At 47.2% G+C, this 20757-nt stretch overlaps 1 protein-coding gene across 3 annotated transcripts in view; it reads left to right on the forward strand.

The window, feature by feature from the left end:
* RAB23 (RAB23, member RAS oncogene family) overlaps window positions 1-20757 on the forward strand; it is a 116201-nt gene that overhangs the window by 66824 nt on the left and 28620 nt on the right. For all 3 annotated transcript variants that reach the window (XM_029595683.1, XM_029595681.1, XM_029595682.1), the window contains exons 5-6: window positions 6934-7016; window positions 8267-8359. In XM_029595683.1, the coding sequence (XP_029451543.1) occupies window positions 6934-7016; window positions 8267-8359 (176 nt within the window). The remainder of the gene's footprint in view (window positions 1-6933; window positions 7017-8266; window positions 8360-20757) is intronic.

Consider the following 20757-nt stretch of genomic DNA (forward strand, 5'->3'; position numbering starts at 1 on the left):
AGGAAGTATCCCTTCTTCTGCAATCAAATGCTATAGAACCCGTTCCTCCCTCTCAACGAGGCACGGGATTCTATTCCAGATACTTCCTAATACCAAAGAAATCAGGGGGACTACGTCCCATTTTGGACCTTCGAGCCCTCAACAAATACCTTCAAAAAGAGAAATTCAAAATGGTAACCCTAGGCGCGCTGCTCCCTCTGCTACAAAGAGGGGATTGGCTGTGCTCTCTCGACCTCAAGGACGCTTATACCCACATTGCGATCACACAATCCCATCGCAAATATCTGCGGTTTCTAGTAGGCCACGACCATTATCAATACCGTGTCCTACCTTTCGGTCTAGCTTCTGCCCCACGAGTCTTTACCAAATGTCTCGTAGTGGTAGCAGCATTCCTAAGGAAGGAAGGTGTCCACGTCTACCCATACCTGGACGATTGGCTAATCAGGGCCTCCACCCAGCAGATAGCTCAATCCTCCCTAAAATTGACAATTCAAACACTCCTTTCCTTAGGGTTTCTCGTCAATTACGAGAAATCTTGCTTAGTCCCGTCTCAAACCTTATCCTTCATTGGGGCAGACTTGGACACCTTACAGGCAAAGGCTTACCTTCCTCTTCAGAGGGTCCACACCCTAATGTCCCTGGCTCGCCAGCTCCAGTCTCAGAACACTGCCACGGCTCGCCAGTTCCTCATTCTCCTAGGGCACATGGCATCCTCGGTTCAAGTCACTCCCATGACCCGACTAGCCATGAGAGTAACACAATGGACTCTACGACACCAATGGATTCAAGCTTTTCAGCCTCTGTCCTCCATAGTCACAGTCACACAAGCGCTGCGCCTATCCTTAACCTGGTGGACGACTCAGGTCAACCTCCTTCAGGGCTTACCCTTTCTTCCACCGGAACCGCAAGTAATCCTAACCACCGACGCTTCTCACATCGGTTGGGGAGCCCATGTGGACGACTTTCAAACCCAAGGATTATGGTCCAAAGAGGAAGCCGAACACCAGATCAATTTCCTGGAACTTCGAGCAATCCGCTATGCGCTCCGCACTTTCAAAGATCATCTCTTTCATCAGATAATCTTAATCCAGACGGACAACCAAGTGGCCATGTGGTACATAAACAAGCAGGGAGGCACAGGCTCCTTCCTTCTGTGTCAGGAAGCTGCGCAGATCTGGGCGGAAGCCCTCTCCCACTCCATGTACCTCAGGGCCACTTACCTGCCGGGAGTAGACAATGTATTGGCAGACCAGCTGAGCCGTGTCTTCCAACCACACGAGTGGTCACTCGATCCTCTGGTAACGACCTCTCTGTTTCACAAGTGGGGTTCTCCCCGCATAGACCTCTTTGCGTCCCCTCAGAACCACAAAGTGGACGATTACTGCTCTCTCATTCGGAGCCAGCACTCTCGGCCGAGGGATGCATTCTCCCTCAAGTGGACAACCGGTCTGCTCTATGCATTCCCTCCACTTCCTCTTGTGTCAAAGACTCTCGTGAAGCTACGCCACGACGGGGGAACCATGATCCTAATAGCACCCTACTGGCCACGCCAAGTATGGTTTCCAATACTCCAGGATCTCTCCATCCGCAGGCACATTCCTCTGGGAAAGGACCCGCATCTGCTCACTCAAAACGACGGATGCCTCCTCCATCCCAACCTCCAAGCCTTGTCCCTGACGGCATGGATGTTGAAAGGTTAGTCCTTCAGCCTTTCAACCTTTCAGATTCCGTTTCTCGGGTCCTGATAGCTTCACGAAAGCCTTCCACAAGAAAATCTTACTCATACAAATGGAAAAGGTACACATCATGGTGCACTTCTCAGTCCCTTGATCCCCTTTCCTGTCCAATCTCCAAATTCTTGGACTATTTATGGCATCTCTCTGAATCAGGTCTTAAAACCTCTTCTATCAGAATGCATGTCAGTGCGGTAGCCGCCTTCCATAAAGGTGTACAGGGTGTCCCTATTTCAGTACAACCCCTAGTAACCCGTTTTCTTAAAGGCTTGCTCCATCTGAAGCCACCCTTACGTCCTCCGGCCCCATCTTGGGACCTTAACCTGGTTCTTGGTCGTCTAATGAAACCTCCTTTCGAACCTCTGCACTCCTGTGAGTTAAAGTATCTCACATGGAAAGTGTTATTCCTCTTGGCTATCACTTCAGCTCGCAGGGTTAGTGAATTGCAGGCCCTAGTTACCTATCCGCCTTACACTAAGCTCCTGCAGGACCGGGCGGTACTCCGCACTCATCCTAAATTTTACCTAAGGTAGTTTTCTGAGTTTCATATCAATCAATCCATCATACTACCTATCTTTTTTCCCAGGCCCCACTCCAACTCTGGAGAGCAGACCCTGCATACCCTAGACTGTAAACGAGCTCTAGCTTTTTACCTAGACCGTACAGTTTCCCATAGGAAGAGCACTCAATTATTCGTCTCTTTCCATCCTAATAAGCTAGGACAACCTGTGGGTAAGCAGGCTCTTTCTTCCTGGTTGGCGGACTGCATTTCTTTTTGCTATCAGCAAGCTGGCATTCCTTTTCAAGACCGTGTTAAAGCACACTCTGTGAGGGCCATGGCGACGTCAGTGGCACACCTTCGATCGGTGCCGCTTCCTGACATCTGCAAAGCTGCAACCTGGAGTTCTCTCCATACCTTTGCAGCCCATTATTGTTTGGACAAAGCTGGAAGACAGGACTCCATCTTCGGCCAATCTGTCTTGCGTAACCTTTTTCCAACCTGATGTACCAACACCCTTCCACCTACCCGGTTGGGTGCGGATGCCCTTTCCCAAATTTCTCCTCACTTATTGTGCTTGCTGCACACCGTTGGGTACATTTGGTGCAAGTCGGGACATCCTCAGCTCGGTACTCACCCATTTGTGAGGACAACCATCCTGCTTGTCCTGTGAGAAAGCAAATGTTGCTTACCTGATGTAACAGGTGTTCTCACAGGACAGCAGGATGTTAGTCCTCACGAAACCCGCCCGCCTCCCCGCGGTGTTGGGTTCGTTTTATTTTTACTTTCTAGGCACTGCCTGTAGCTTTGAAAATCAGACTGAAGGGAGACCCCTGCTGGCTGCAGGGTCAGTGCCTTGCTGGGCATGCCCAGTAGGGGCCAGTCAAAATTCTGTTTAAACTTTGACAGAAGTTTTCCGTGGTGGGCTCCATCCTCGATGTCACCCATTTGTGAGGACTAACATCCTGCTGTCCTGTGAGAACACCTGTTACATCAGGTAAGCAACATTTGCTATCTCACACACACACACACACATACACCACGCACAGGCAGGCACCTATTCTCACACATACAAACCCCAGGAAAACACCCATTCATTCTCATACACAGACACATCCTCAGGCAGGCACCCATGCATTCACACACATACACCCCCAGGCAGACTCCCATACATACACATGCACACACTAAAGGCAGAGACCCCCTCTCTTTCTTTCGCCAGCAACCTCAGAGCCTCTCTCATTCCTCTGCTGCCACTGTCACTGCTGCCGTGTGGCTATTGGGAAGGTGCTGATTGCTGCTACTGGCACTGAAGCCCATTCTGCTGCCTCCTCTGTGCAGGCCCCGTAGGCTTCCAGTTCCTCCATGCTGACTCGTACATTGTGAGATCCGCATAGAGAAAGTGCTACTCTTGCACATTCCCAAAGATTACTTGTGCCAATCGGTAAAAAGTAAATTTTTTTTTTTTTTTTTACATTTGCTGTCTGATCTTAGTTTTCTAATTGGTTGGTCACAGGCTTTTTTTTATTCCACCTTCCCTTTCTTATTTTTTGCCAATTTTTTATATTGTCTTTTTTTTCTATTTCTTTTCTCTCCATCTGTCTTCTTCCCTCACTTACATGCTCTCTCTCAAACAATCATTCATACACACAGTCTCTCACTGGCACATGCTGTCTTACTCTCACACATACAGGCTCTCTCTCACTCCCACATGCTGTCTTGCTCAAGCACAGGCTTTCACTGTCACATGCTGTCTCTCTCAAACACACAGAGGCTCTCACATGCTGTCTCTGCAAACATTCAGGTCTTCACTCCCACACACAGTCTCTCAACTCACTCTCATACACAATCTCTCAACTTATCTCATCTCATACATGCACACATACACACTCTACAGGCCCTCAGCCTCTCTCTCACCTCTGGGCCTCCTTTTCACGGGTCGCCACAGGATGGGCTCTGCAGCAGCCCTGGTCTTCTCGGGCCGCGCTACTCCTCTTCTGCACGCGGCTGATGCTCCTCCTCATTCCTGCCTGCGCGGCTTCAGCAACATTTTTCTTCCGGGGCCAGGCAGGAAGGAGGAGGAGCACCTGCACGTTTAGACACGACCTTTTTCTTGGGCCGTGGTGACGTGAGCTCCACCACGGCCCTGCTGATCTTCTTGCTGTGTGTATCCGGCACACAGCACAGCAGTAGTTCACTGCTCAGCCGCCAGTGGGATGAAGTCCACTGGCGGCTCGGCGCCCCCTAATGCTCAGCGCCCTAGGTGATCGCCTAGTGCTTCCACCGTCCCTGGCTGTACTCCTTCCCCACCATCTTTGATGCTGCCTCAGCTGCTTTGCTTAAGAGCAACACTGAGCCATATACAGCAGTTCACCACAAGTGCTGCATAGCTCAGTGCTGATAAATGGAGCAGCATGGCCAGGGAGCAACAAGCAGAGGAGCCCAATTGGAGAGCATAAGCAGTTGAGCTGGATGTGAGGAGCATCAGAGACCAGACCTGAGGGAGGAAGCAGTTTAGCAGCTGAAGAAGCCAGATTTGCAATTCTGGCTTTTTCAGGGGGGGGGGGGGGGGGGTTTCCTGGCTAAGTGGTCTTAAGAATGATCATATAACATGGCACTCTTTTTGTTGGCCTAATAAGTATTGCAATCTACAAAGATTAGTTTTTTCTCCAGGACCAATCTGGCTACTAGAACTATGCATGTGATACATTATTTGCATCAGCATTTGTAGCTGGTCATTAACAAGGACTCTGAGATCCTTACAGTGCTATTAGAAAAGGATACGGAGTGCATCTGTTCTTTTTGCAAGGTGTCTCACATTGCATTGGGCTATGCCCATGTTGACTAAATCTGCCTCTCACTTTATTAGTGAATAGACTACTTGCATCATTATATTCTTATAGAGATTAAAAAACAAGTATTGATCTATTTCTGCATGAAAATTGTTTGTGTTGCCAATCCTTAGCACAGCTGCTCTCTGGCTTTTCGTGCGAGCTGGAGAATCCAGTCCGGGCCATGTCAAGTATCAAATGATGAGCGCATTGTCTGTGTATAAAGTTCAGCTAACAGTTTTGTAGTCCACATGTAAAGTAATCTTGTGTATCTGTCTTCCACCTTAACATGAACCCTTATCCATTCTCTCATCTCCTTCCGCTTAAGACTGTTGCAGCCTGCTCCTTACAGGTCTCCCAGTGAGCCATCTCTCTCCATTACAATCAATTCTAAATTCAGCTGGGCTTCTTATCTTTCGTCAGTCGCTACACCCATGTAACATCTATTTTTAAGTCACTGCATTGGCTGCCTATCCATTCCCGCATACAGTTCAAGCTCCTCTTACTTGCAAGTTCCTTCATTCTGCAGCTTCCCACTATTTCTTCCCACTATTTCTTATTTTTCGCTGCACCTCCTCCTCATGCACTCCACTCATCCAACAAGTCACTCTTACCTATGCCCTTCTCCTCTACCGCTAATTCCCAACTCCGTGCTTTCCGCTTGGCTTGGAATAGACTTCCTGAGGTGTAGCGCATCATGCTCCCTCTTGCCTTGTTTAAATCCCATCTTGTTGAGGCTGCTTTTATATCTTAAGCCTGGTTGAATGCTTTCAGCTTCATTAACTAATTTTAACCACTGTTTTATTATATGAAACTCTCCAAGTCTCTTTTGCCTTGTGTGTTTGTCTTGATTAGATTGTAAGCTCTATTGAACCAGGGACTGCCTCTTATGTGTTGTTTGTGCAGTGCTGCATTTTATCAAACGCTGGATGTCTGAAGAATAACAGCCATGAAGTTTGGTTTTGCAGCTCTGCTTAAATATTTTGCATTAATAGTTTATCTCCTGCCTTCAGAGTTGTGGTCTTTTCTGTTGAAATTTTTGCTCATTCACTAAACAGTCAAATCTGCTGTTCAGTTTGCTTTCCAATTGCTTGTTAGCATGTGTAGGAATATTGTTCTTGAAATGAAGATTATGGGCGAGATTTACTAAGGTTTTTTTTTTTTTTTCCTCATAGACAAAGAATGGGGGAAAAAGAGCTTTAGTAAATCGGGCCCCACGTCTAGTGGCTGAATGAAGCTTGGCAGTAAGTGTAGCACACAGCTCCAGTAGATGTTAATGGTGCAGCTTTGAGGCCAAATAGGGATATATGCGCTCAGTTTGCATTATTTGCTCTCTTGAGCCTTCAAGCCCTTTATCTGTGGTTCTCAATTAAAAGTCTTCTCTAGGAAAGTGGATGCTCCTCCTACAAAGCATCAAGTATTCTCCCTCTTTTGTAATGCTGGAAAACTGGCACTTGCACCTCGGAAAGTTGTGTGGCTACTTATAGGAACTTCAGCTCCTTTTTCCACTCTGTATCTTTTTTGCATGCCCCCAGTTAACAAAAATAGTACAGTGGGAGCAAGAAGCTTTTAAATGGATGTAAAAAAAAAAAAAAAGTTTGCCTAATCACATTTTAGATGTTATAAAATGCATTTTTTATTTGAATGTACACAGGACTTGAACTGCAAATGCAGAACACATGTTTTATGGAGTTTAATTGGTGCTCTTTTGTTTTGTTTCTCAATCTTTTGTCCTGTATGTTTCTGTTTGATCCCAGACAAGCCCCTTTTCTAGTTTGTTTCCTTTTCCAGAAACAGAATAGCACCACTGTTTTAACACTGACATCTGAATTGCTCAAAATATCATCTCTCCTATTTGTTTCATGTGCAGTGAAGAGGCAGAGGCCTTGGCAAAACGATTAAAGCTGAGATTCTACCGAGCGTCAGTGAAAGAAGACCTAAATGTAACAGAAGGTAAACTGCTAATGTATAAACACAGATTAGGCTTCGCTTGGTAGCCATTGTGAGATTCCAAGTGAATTCCCAATGGAATGAAATCGACAGGATTGCCTGGCATTGGGTTTATTGGTGGCAAAGCTCTGGAATTCATCAGCATTTACTGAATTTGGTGCATTAGGAGGCTCATTAGTTTCCCTAGTGTGGACCAGGTATTGACAGCTCAGTATGAGTATTGTTCTGTTGCCAGGCTCCTAGTTCTTAGTAACACTGTTTCCTTTCATATCCAATGGGAAGATGTAACTAGCAACCTAGTGGAGAAAATCCAAGCCTAATTCAAGCATGCCACTGGGTGATGATTCTTAAACACCTGCTGCTCTGCTGTCATCACAACACCCACCATGGCCCAATGTAACATACCAGGATTATATGATAAAGACCCTCGGGTAGAAAGAAAGGAACTTGAATATGTTCCAGACATGGCAGGGTCTGTGCAGCCAGCCTTCAACATTGGGGTCTTCATGACACCAAGACTGTAGCTATGGTAAATTCCAAACCATGTTATATAGTGTCAGTGACTACCTGCCTGGCTGAAGACGTTCAGCATTCAGTTCCAGGATTTACCCATAGCCGCTGAGGATACTGTCACGGGGCTTGCAGTTAGGAATGCATGAAAGGTTTTTGTTGCTTGTTCATTATCATCTGTGGGTGGTTTTATCCCTTCTCCCTCATTTCCCACAAGCACTACAGAGAGCTCCTGAGGCAGATGCGCACGTAAAAGCAGAACATTACCCAGCAGCCTCCTTACCACCTCCCTGCTGCCTCTCCCATTACTATAATTGCTGCTTTAACTCAGTAATTTATGGAACAGTAAATAAATATCGGGTATCAGTGAGTTACCATAATTCTTCAGTGAGGCTGTTAAGAACAGAAGCATCTTTTGTGCCATTTTTGTGATGTGACAGGAGAGACCAGTGGCAAATTAATTTAAATGATAATTATATGCAGGAGTTATTGGGGGCACTTTAAAAAAGGCCATTTGTAGTTTTGAGAGTCAGACTTCTCGCATTCTTACAGCATGAGTCTTAGCCATTGTCACTCTGATCTCCCCACCCCAGGAGTGTGGGATAAGCTCTGTTGCCAACACCTCCTTGACTCTGTACTGCAGAAATGTTTTGGTACGCTGTTTGCAGAAAGATTTTGGCGAACTTTTGCATGTAGTTGAGATGAGCTGTATACAATAACTTTGTAATGTCTTTCCTTTGTAGTTTTCAAATATTTGGCAGACAAGTATCTCCAATGGCTCAAACAGCAAAGTGCTGAAGATCCAGAACCAGTGCATACAAGTAGTAACAAAATTGGTATGTATATAATTAAAAAAAAACCTGTCAATAGATTAGAGATACAGATTGATTTATATTGTCTTAAAGCAAAACCTATTGAATTTTGCAATTAATAATTCCTTCTTATGCTGCCATACCAGTCACATGAGTGAGTTATGCTTCCCTGCCAGCAGATGGAGACAGAGAACTACAAGTTTTCTGTGACACCACTCATAGTACATGAGTTTGTACAGCAGGAAACCTTGTTAATATTTCTCTGCAGACATATATGGACTGGTGCAGCATTTGAAAAGTTCCTGGTTGACCATCCTTTGGAGGTCCCAGTAGAACCTAACTGGTGAGGAAGTACCCTCAGGTAGCCTTAGGATTTGAGAGCATGAGGGGCTCCAACCCCCTTATGGCTTGCAATTTTCAGGGCTGTGATTATATTGATTTCTTCTCCTCTTCTCCCACGCCCCCCCACCACCTTGGCCACTTTCAATATTGTGGGCTCTGGTTCTGTTCCCTCCCCGTTTAAAGGGTCTTCACATTTGAGCAGGATGGCCAGTCGAGTTATTAAAAGAACAAAACAAAAAATAAATTGTCAGCATGGACTGGCTTGGATTCCAGTGGCTGCTTTGGCTGTTCTGAAAGGGCCCCAGTGGAAAGGGAAGTATAGAGAGTCAAAGAAAATGCCAGACATGTAGAGCCTGCCTCCAGAGTTCTTCTGCGTGTCCAGATTGTGAGCATGCAGTAGCTACTGGAGAAAGACAGAGCAGCCTACTTGGCAAGGTTCCCCAGTGTGGGAGGCTACACAGGAGCGTGGAGTGTCAGAGCTTAGCCTGCTGCGGCAGGAGGATGAACTTCTACGAGAACTTATCCAAACCTTTTTTTAAATCCAGCTACACTAACTGCACTAACCACATCCTCTGGCAACAAATTCCAGAGCTTAATTGTACATTGAGTGAAAAAGAATTTTTTCCCAATTAGTTTTAAATGTGCTATTTGCTAACTTCATAGAGTGCCCCTTGTCCTTTTATTATCTGAAAGTGTAAATAACCAATTCACATTTACCCATTCTGGACTTCGCATGATTTTAAAGACCTCTATCATATCCCCCCTCAACCATTTCTTTTCCAAGCTGAAAAGCCCTAACCTCTTTAGCCTTTCCTCATAGGGGAGCTGTTCCATCCCCCTTATCATTTTGGTAGCCCTTCTCTGTACTGCCTCCAGTACAATTATATCTTTTTTGAGATGCGGCAACCATAATCGTACACAGTACTCAAGGTGCAGTTTCACCATGGAAGGATACAGAGGCATTATGACATTTTCCGTTTTATTCACCATTCCTTTCCTAATAATTCCTAACTTTCTGTTTGCTTTTTTGACTGCCGCAGCACACTGAGCCGACTATTTCAATGTATTATCCACTATTAAGCCTAGACATTTTTCTTGGATGGTAGCTCTTTATATGGAACCTAACATCATGTAACTACAGCATGGGTTATTTTTCCCTATATGCATCATCTTGCACTTGTCCACTTTAATTTCATTTGCCATTTGGATGCTCAATTTTCCAATCTCGCAAAGTCCTCTTGCAATTTATCAGAATCCGCTTGTGATTTATCTACTCTGCAAATTTGATTTCCTCATTCATCGTATTTCTTTCCAGATCATTTATAAATATATTGAAAAGCACCAACCAAATACAGATCCCTGGGGCACTCCCCTATTTACCCATTATAACTGAGAAAATTGACCATTTAATACTACTCTGTTTCCTATCTTTTTTTTTTTTTTTTTTTTTTTTGCAAGTTTTTATTTATGCATGAAAGGCATATCAGACAGAAGAACATGATATCCAGATTATTAACATGTAAAAATACAAACTGAATTTGTGATCAATAAAACAACCATAAACAACCAATGTCTCGTCTCAGTTTTGAAGCCAGATTACATTATCATACCCAGTCGCAGACAATAGCCTCTCAATAATTTTTTCCCCCCTAACCCGCTCCCCTCCCTCTAATTCCCATCCCCCTCTCCCCCCTCCCCAGATTTCCCTTAAGTAATCTCCATAGACGAGTAGAGCCAACAACCAGCCTACTGTTGTAGCCATGTCAGGTAAGGTGCCCACACATCCTGAAATTTACCCACCCTATCATGCCGAAGTGCGGTTAAGTAACCCATCTGATAGATCCTTCCCAATCGTGACTGGACCTGCGACAATGTAGGGGCACCATCAGATTTCCATCTGAACGCTATTTCACTTCTAGCAGCGATATATATCTGTATTAGCAGCGTGGCATGCTTGTCGCTGAGATCCCCGTTCACCAGGCTTAGGAGACACCCCTTGGGATCCAGTCGTATCGTAACTCCCAGGACTTGGGTTGCAAACCCCGTAATTATATCCCAAAAAGCTTGTATCTTGGGACACCCCCACCACATGTGATAGAAGGTCCCCTTACCGCCGCATAATCTCCAGCAAGTACCACTGACTCGGGGGTTCATACGGTGCAATTTGTCCGGGGACATATACCATCGATACATTAATTTATATCCGTTTTCTTTGATGTTTGCGGATACAGAGCTCCTACCCACTAGCATATGACACCGGTCCCACTCGTGGTCCTCTAACTGTTGACCCAAATCGGATTCCCACTGTAATTGATAGGATCCTTTGGTTTTATCCGCACTGTTAAGAAGTAAGTAGATCCTTGATATCGGTTTAGATAAAGGACTGCGCTGATCACAAAAGGATTCAAATAGGGATTTACCTCTGGAAAGCTCCCCTGACGCCCCCTCCGATCGTAAAAAGTGAGTGACTTGCATGTATGCGTACCAATCCCTTCGTGTTCCCCCGTACTTTTCCTGGATCTCCGCCAAACCCAACTCAGCTGACCCCTGGAACATTTGTCCAGCCTTCGTTAGCCCCATGCAGGTCCATCTATCTGAGAAAGCTTTTTCCAATCCCGGGGGAAACCCAGTGTTGCGCAAAAAGGAGGTTAAGTGGTAAATCCTCTTGGACCCCGCCACCCTAGGCCTCCACACTGCCCAAAGTCGCAACACCGCCTGGGTGAACGGCGTCAGAGAAGATACGTTGACTTTCCCGACATCCTTACTCCACACCCTGGTTGCCAATGGAAAGTCACCAGATGCTGCCTGCTCGATTGCAATCCAGGATTTAAGTGCGCCCGTCGCGTGCCAACTGACGATCACACCCAATAGGATTGCAGTATAGTACCAACCAATATTAGGGACATTAAGACCTCCCCTCGTTCGGTCCCTATATAAAATGGTCCTAGAAACCCTAGGCGGTTTATGCTTCCATATAAAGCGGAACAATTTTCTCTGCCATATCCTGATAGCCCCATCCGGCACCGCCACCGGCAACGTCTGAAAGACATAGCAAAGCCGGGGTAGGATGTTCATCTTAATGGCCGCTATCCTGCCTAGCCAAGATAGATCAGTCCTGTCCCACCTGTCCAAGTCTTGTTGTATCTGAGACCACAAGGAATCATAATTGAGTTGATATAGAGACTCCAGATGGGCCCCCAGTTTAACCCCCAGGTATTTTATAGAGTCCTTAGCTTGGCGAAAAGGCAGTGCTTTCCCCACGGACGCATACTGAGCCTCTTTCATGGAAACATTTAGCAGCTCAGACTTGTCAGCATTGATCTTAAAGCCTGACAGTCTCCCAAACTCCCGAATCTCCTCTAATAAGACTGGTAAGGAGAGCTCTGGCTTGCTGAGAGTAAATAACAGATCGTCTGCAAAGAGCGAGATCTTGAAATCTAAATCCTGAACCGATATGCCGTGTATGCCCGCGTGCCGTCTTACTTTCTCGGCCAGTGGTTCTAACGAGAGGGCAAACAACAAGGGCGACAGTGGGCAACCCTGTCGCGTGCCCCTCTTAACTGCGAAAGGGTCTGAGTACGCCCCATTGATTTTGATTCGAGCATGCGGACCACTGTAAAGTTTTCTAACCCAATTAATAAAGAATTCCCCTATACCCATAACTTCCATAACCTTAAATAAATACGGCCAATGCACCCGGTCGAACGCTTTTTCAGCATCCACCGTCAACAGCACCGACGGGATTTCCTTAGACTGTGCCCACCACATCAGTTCCACTACCCTGCGAACATTGTCCGAGGCGAGCCGGCCAGGAATAAATCCCGACTGGTCCCCAGCCACCAACCTAGGAGCTACTCTACCAAGGCGAAGTGCCAGCGCCCTCGCCAAAATTTTCAGGTCAATGTTTATCAGGGATATTGGCCTGTATGACCCGCAGAGGGTGTGGTCTCTTCCGGGCTTGGCCAGCACTGTGATTCCTGCGGTATTGGATTCCTTAGATATTATTCCTCCCCCCCGAAGATCATTATACATATCCACTAGCGGAGGTAACAATTCTGCACTAAAAACTTTATAAAACTTTCCAGAGAACCCGTCCAGCCCAGGAGCCTTCCCCAATTTGAGGCCCTTAATAATAAGGGATATCTCCCCTTCCCTCAATTCCTCATTGAGCGCAGAACACTGCTCTGGAGATAGTACCGGTAGATCGATAGCTTGTAACGATTGGTCTATCTCCTCCTCCGAGCAGAGGGGCTCCGAGTCGTATAGTTTTCGGTAAAATTGATTGAAACATTGCCCAATTTCATGCTGAGAATACACATATTGCCCCTGATCTCCCTTAAGCTTAGTAATTTGGGAGTGCGCTGTCTTTTCTTTTAATTTACGGGCAAGCTGTCTTCCAGCCCGATTACCCCATTCAAAATGGTGCTGTTTCAGCAGCTGAAGTTGGTACGCTATCCGATCCCCATCTAAAACCTGAAGCGCCTGCCGAGCGGCCAATAGGGGTTGTAATAGACCAGGGTCGAGAGTACGCTTATGCCTCAATTCTAGACTAGCCACTCTCTCCAATAGAGAGAGTCTCTCCCGGTCCCTCTCCTTCTTAACATATGCCGCTCTGGCTATACACAAACCCCTCACATAGGCCTTTAAGCTATCCCAGACAGTCCCTGGTGACACTTCGCCGTTCCCATTAATATCCAAATAATCGCTAATGTGCTGCTTAAGCTGTGCCACAAACACCTTATCTTCAAGCAATCTATCGTTCAGTCTCCAAAATTTAGTGCCAGCCCGGGAGTCTTTGGTCTGTAGAGTGAGCCATACTGGGGCATGGTCGGACCATGTTATAGTGCCCACCTCCGCTTCCAGGACCTTCCCCACTAAATCCTTATCCACCAGAAAGTAATCAATCCTGGAATAGGATTGATGGGGGTGGGAGAAAAATGTATAGTTCCTGGATGTGGGATTGCGCAACCTCCAAATATCCAGGAGACCATGATCTCCCACAAGATGTTTAAGGGTTTTCCGTGCAAGTTTTCCCCCCACTCCACCACTGTGGGAGTTATCCAGATAAGGGTATCTCGTGAGATTAAAATCTCCCCCCACAATGAGGCGCCCTTCGGCCCAGTCGCTAATGACAGCCGATAGTTTCGTATAAAACGCAACTTGATCTACGTTGGGGGCATATACATTCAGGAAAGTATACTTTTCTTCATTAATAGTTGCTTTTACTAGTATATAGCGACCCTCCACATCCCGGATCTCAGAAAAAACATCCGCCACTACCATATTAGCAAACAATATCCCAACCCCTGTGTATTTATTCTGAACAGTAGCTGCAGCATGGAAAACTTGTGGGTAACCTTTAGAAACCAACAAACGCTCGTAGCGTTTTCTAATGTGGGTTTCCTGGCAGAAAATAATATCCGCCTTGTGATGGGCCATATCACGTGTAAACATTTGCCGTTTGTGATACGTGTTCAGACCCTTGACATTAATGGAAACTATTTTTAAAGGCTTCATGGTTCTTTGTTAAAGGGCAGCCAAAGCCACAATAAAGTCACTGCATAGCCGCCGAGACTTGGCCCTCCAAAACTTCCCTTCATAACTGTTCGCCTCTCGCCCCATGGAGTTAGTCTACTCCCACAATTACTCCTCCCCGTGTTCCCCCCTCCCCCCCCCCTTCCCCCCAACCCTCCCCCCCTTCCCCACTTCCAACCACTCTGTACAGAGTGAATCCCCTCCAGTAGAGACCTAACGTCACCGCAGGACCTGAACAGGATCCCCTCTCCTCCATATCAATAAACACAAAAGCAAGTTTAACATCATAAACAGTTAACCCCCTGTGATAATCATGGGTGCTAAATCATGGTCCCTTGTGATTTAAGCAGACCTCCTGTTAATCCACTGCATACCACAGGTCCAGTAATATCGGCAGAACTCAAACTCAGTCTATGTCCTCCATACCCTGGCAGTTACCGCCAGCTCACCAGGCCGCCATGTCACAGTCCAGACTAGCTCATCCTGGTTCCTCGAGTCCCGAGGTGCCTGCGGATCTGCGGCGTAATCTTCTTCCCCCATTGTCCACTCTCTTCCAACTTGGGCGATCGTGTTTTCCGCTATTACTCCCTGCAAAAGATGCAGAGGGCCCCTCGGCACCCACGGCTGGTAAGCCGGCGCCCCGCAGTATGTCTTCCGCTTCCATCACTCGCTGTACACGGGACTGTACGCCGTTTATCGAGAAGAGTAGACCAAATGGGAAAAGCCATCTGTACTTAATATTTTGGGCGCGAAGTATGTTGATGACATCCTTAAATTCACGCCTTTTCCGGATAGTGGAAATTGCCAGGTCTTGGAACACCTCAATTTTACAGTCTTTCCAAGTTATAGAACCCTGGGCTCGCGCTGCTCGTGCTACCGCTTCCTTAACAAGAAAGCTATGAAAGCAGGCTATTATGTCCCTCGTCTGCTTGTTCCTCGGGTTACCAAAAGCTCTATGTGCTCTCTCTAACACCACTTCCTGCGGCTTCTCCTGGATACCCTCTGGATCCAACAAATAAGCACAAATGTCCTGCACCACTTGTGTGCAATCTTTAAAGGCGTCCCCTTCTGGCACCCCACGGAATCTGAGATTTACTCGCCTGGTTCTGTTTTCTAGATCTTCAACATGGGAATGGAGCTCCTCATGAGCATCCCGAAGCTGTCCCAGCTCCTCCCGGACCGAGTCCAGCTCTGCTTGCGTGTCCTGCAGGCCCTGCTCATTTTCGGCCGCTCTCCTTTCCAGTTCACGGACATCTGTTTTTGTGCTCTCTAGCATATCTCCAAGCTCCTGACGGAAGCGGGCCATGTCCCCCCGCAATTCTTGAAACCAGGCGCGAAATTCTCCCCGGTTAGGGATCTCCGCATCCGCGGGTGCGATCGCCGTCTCCGCCTCCCCCTCCGGCTCCGGAATCGTCGCCATCTTGCCTGCTTCCTCGAGTGCTGCCACTGTGCTCGCCGCCGCAAAGGAGAAGCGATTTAAATCGGGCTTTTTCCGTGGAGTGGCCATGAGTGATGTGCAGGGACCCCGATACACCCAAATTCAGAGTTCGCCGATCCAGCTAGGCGCCGATGGGGGTGGATAACCGGTGGAGGAGAGGGGAGCCGAGGTCTTAAGCGGCCATCTTAGCAGGTGACGTCACCGGTCTCCTGTTTCCTATCTTTTAACCAGTTTGTAATCCACAAAAGGACATTGCCTCTTAACCCTTGACTTTTAGTTTTCTTAGAAGCCTCTCATGAGAGACTTTGTCAAATGCCTTCTGAAAATCTAAATACACCATATCTACCGGTTCACCTTTATCCACATGTTTATTACCCCTTCAAAACAATGAAGCAGATTTGTGAGGCAAGACTTTCCTTGGGTAAATCCGTGCTATGTTCCATTAAACCATGTCTTTCTATATGCTCTGTGATTTTGATCTTTAGAATAGTTTCCACTGTTTTTCCCAGCACTGAAGTCAGGCTCACCAGTCTATAGTTTCCCGGATCACTCCTGGAGCTCTTTTTAAATATTGGAGTTACATTGGCCACCCTCCAGTCTTCAGGTACAATGGATGATTTTAATGATAGGTTAAAAATTTAAACTAATAAATCTGAAATTTCAATTTTGAGTTCCTAAAGAACCCTGTGGTGCATACCATCCGGTCCAGGTGATTTGCTACTCTTTAGTTTGTCAATCTGGCCTACTACATCTTCCAGGTTCACAGTGATTTGGACTCAACACCCTTGAAAACCATCTCTGGAACCTGTATCTCCCCAACATCCTCATTAGTAAATACAGAAACAAAGAATTAATGTAGTCTTTCTGCAATGGCCTTTTCTTCCCTAAGAGCACCTTTAACCCCTTGGTCATCTAACTGTCCAGCCGACTCCCTCACAGGTTTCTTACTTCGGATATATTTTTAAAAGTTTTTATTATGAGTTTTTGCTTCTACAGCCAACTTCATTTCAAATTCTCTTTTCGTCTGTCTTATCAATGTTTTACACTTAACTTGACAATGCTTATGCTTTTTCCTATTTTCCTCCAATTTTTGAAGGACGTCTTTTTGGCTAAAATAGCCTCTTTTACCTCAACTTTTAACCATGACGGTAATCGTTTTGCCTTCCTTCCACCTTTCTTAATACATGGAATACATCTGGACTGTGCTTCTAAGATTGTATTTTTAAACAATGTCCATGCCTGTTGTACACTTTTAATCTTTAAAGCTGCACCTTTTAGGTTTTTTCCTAATTATTTTCCTCATTTTATCAAAGTTTCCCTTTTGAAAATTCAGTGTTAGAGCTGTAGATTTACATATTGTCCTCCTTCCAGTCATTAGTTCAAATGTAATCGTTATGATCACTATTGCCAAGTAGCCCTATCACCATTAGCTCTCTCACCAAATCCCAAGTTTCACTAAGAATTAAATCTAAAATAGCTGCCCCTCTCATTGGTTCTTGAACCAATTGCTCCATGAAGCAGCTGTTTATTCCATTCAGGAACTTTGTCTTTAGCATGTCCCGATGTTACATTTAACCAGTCATTTCCTAGCGTGTATCCACATGGACTCAGGACCAATGGGTATTGTGCTCTTCTGGGAGACAGAGTCAGATTTCAAGCTGATGTCAGCCTACATATACCTGTGCAGCGTGCTTAGCTCTTCAGTATTTCTCAGTCTCCATAGCAGATGCGGACACTATCCAAAAGAGAATAGTGTAACTTTTTCAACAAAGAAGAAAAGAAAATTTACCTGTTAAGAAGAGAGCCCCGTTTCTCCTGCGGTGAAACCTAACGGTCCCTCCCACAGTCGAGCTTTCCTAAGGTGGCTCCGATATCCCTCAGAGGTGAGCCTTGGTCCGATAGCCAATTCCCGGCATGGACTTTGCCCCCAAGGTGGCTGAAAGGCAGCGGGAGCAGAATTGAGCGCGGCGGTGAAGGTATTCCCCTCTCCCCCTGCAGCTGGAGACCACCCAGCACTCGACCGGTAAGCACCGAGACCAGTTAAGGTAGAAACCTTTACTTTTAAGCCTCCAGTCTCCAAGCCTCGAATAGCCGTACTGACCTTCCTTCCGAAGAGGTTTAAAATCGGGTTGAGCAGTCCTCCTTGGACTAGGCCCCGATAGATGCGAGGGTCCACACACATGGAGACCCTCGGGGGGGTGGGGGGGGTCGCCAGCGCCATTTTTCCCCCTTGACTGGCAGACTGGAGGCCCAAGGCCCTAACTTGAGCGCGCCAGTAAGGACACACGCTTAACTGTGCACACATCCGGGTTGTGCGCACAGAGGCACACACAACTGCGCACATAACTGTACCGCGTGCACAAAATCCGTTGTTCACACGCACAACTTGTGCGCCTGTCGTGCGCATAACTTCTGCGCATCTGACCTGCACAACAAAGCGCATCCACGTGCATATCTCCACGCACAAACGAGTTTTTAAGCCCTACCTGCGCACAAACAATGGCACCACCATCCAAGAAAGCCAAGAGACCCTTCCTTTGCCCAGCCTGCCACTTAAGAGACATGCAGCCTGAATTGGAATCCCTCCTGTGCCTACAGTGTGAGCAGACTCAGGGAGAACTGAAACAAGACATTCTGCAGCCAGGAGAGGGATCCGGAACCACTGATGGCATCCTGGATCTAAGCATTTCCAACTCGACGCCCCCACAGGACAGAACCTCCGGGGCCCCCACTACAGTCCCTCCTGGGATCAACATGGCCCCAGGAACCTTCTCCTGGGTGGAATTTTTTAAAAGGCTGCAAACCTTTGTCCAGGTACAACAAACCCCTACTACTCAAACCCCGCTGGAAGCTCAAGCCCTTCCCGGCCCCTCCCGAATTCCTTCAGACATGCCTATCCTAACCAAGAGCGTCCCTGATGAGGATCCAGACACCTCATATGAGGAAACTGACTCTCTGAAAGAAGGAGAAATTCCCCCAGGGATGGAGCCGTACTGGACAATGCTCTGATTCTTCCACAAGGACGAATTACCAACCCTCGTGTACCAGACTATGAAGACACTGAGTCTTCCAGGCTCGGAGCCTGTATCGGAACCAAAGAAGAACCCCATGTTGGTGTACCTCCATAAGGCCTCCAACTACTTTCCTATGTTGGAGCCCATAAAGGAACTGATTGACCTGGAATGGAATGCTCCAGAGCCCAGTTTCAAAGGGAGGCGGGCCCTAGAGGTCCTAAACCCGCTGGAACCCACGGCTAAGAAACTCCTACGCTTCCGTAAAGTGGACGCTATGATCTGTGCAGTCTCAAAATGCACTATGATCCCTGTGGAGGGAGGAGTGGCACTGAAGGACACTCAGGACAGAAGGCTGGAAGCCATCCTTAAGCAGTCCTTTGATATATCAGCAATGATGCTACAAATTGCTTCCTGCTGCACATTGGTGGCACGCTCCTGCTTGATCCTCTCCAGAGACGTAACCACGCCCGGAGAAGAGATGGAACCTGCGGTCTCCTTCCTCACCGATGCTACCGCAGACCTCATGTGTACCTCAGCCAAGGGTGTCGCTGCCGCAGTGGCGGCCAGAAGACAATTATGGCTCCGAAATTGGTCGGCTGACGTGAATTCCAAAGCGAACCTCACAAAACTGCCGTTTAAAGGATCTCCTGTTCGGGAGCGAACTGGAGAAGTTAGCCAACAAATGGGGTGAATCCCCAGTACCTCAATTACCTGAAGACAGGAACAAAAGAACATAGCGCTCCTCCCCCAGAAGAACCAAGGGTAGAGGATCGCAGCGTTTTAAACCTTACAGGAATACACAGTCCCAATCACCTTGGGCTTCAGAAAGGTCTCATTCCTTTCGGAACAAGCACATTGAGAGGAGCAGGGGCAGGCTCAGGCCATACCCCACAATGAGAAGACGCAGACCCATCCATAGGAAGAAGACATAGGGGGCAGGCTTGCCCTCTTCTATCAAAGATGGGTCAAGATAACATCAGACAAGTAGGTCCTAACCATCATTCGAGAGGGGTACTCTCTAGAATTCCAAAGCTTCCCTCCAGTCAAATTTATGAGATCACCTTGCCACTCCCACGCCAAGAGACTGGCAGTGGAAACCACACTAGCAAGACTACTCAGCCTGAAGGCAATAGCCCCGGTGCCCTCGCTTCAACAAAATACTGGCCACTATTCCATCTATTTTATCGTTCCCAAGAAAGAAGGAACATTTTGGCCCATCCTGGACCTCAAGGCCATCAACAGTTACCTAAAGGTACTACACTTCTGCATGGAAACCTTACGCTCCGTTGTAATGGCCTTGTTGTACCCGGTTGTACCGGGAATTCTCCCGGTACAACCGGGAGAATTCCTAACCTCCCTGGACCTATCCGAAGCCTACCTTCACATCCTGGTCCATCAGGGCCACCAGCGCTTCCTGCGCTTTGCGATACTGGGCCAGCATTATCAATTCCGAGCGTTACCCTTCGGACTAGCCACCGCTCCCAGAACCTTCACCAAAATTATGATGGTAGTGGTGGCAGCACTGAGGAAAGGAGTCGTCATGGTACATCCTTATTTGGACGATTGGCTGATCAGGGCAAAGTCTCTGAAGGAAAGTTGCCACGCGACCACCAGAGTCAGGAACCTACTATAAGAACTTGGGTGGGTCGTGATCACAGCCAAGAGCTGTCTACAGCCCTCCCAGTCACTAGAATACCTGTGAGTCCGGTTCGATACCAAACAGAACAAAGTCTACCTCCCTGCTCCAAGGAGAAGGAAGCTGATGTGTCAATTACAAAAACTGTTGACCTCGGTTCGCCCCAAGGTATGGGACTACCTTCAAGCCTTGGCCTCATGACATCAACTCTGGAAGTTGTTCCGTGGGCAAGGGCCCATATGCGACCGCTACAATGTTCCCTACTGTCACGATGGAACCCAGCGTCCCAGAACTACTCAGTTCGCCTCCAGCTACCGACAGAGGTTCAGGATCAGCTTCAATGGGGCTACAGGAAGAACACCTAGGCAGAGGTGTAAACCTGTCTCCACCGAATTGTATCCTGCTCACCAGGGATGCGAGCCTGTGAGGGTGGGGAGCCCACTGTCAGGAACTGACT

This window comes from Rhinatrema bivittatum, chromosome 3 (genome assembly GCF_901001135.1).
Source record: "Rhinatrema bivittatum chromosome 3, aRhiBiv1.1, whole genome shotgun sequence".
In the NCBI taxonomy this organism is placed as follows: domain Eukaryota; kingdom Metazoa; phylum Chordata; class Amphibia; order Gymnophiona; family Rhinatrematidae; genus Rhinatrema; species Rhinatrema bivittatum.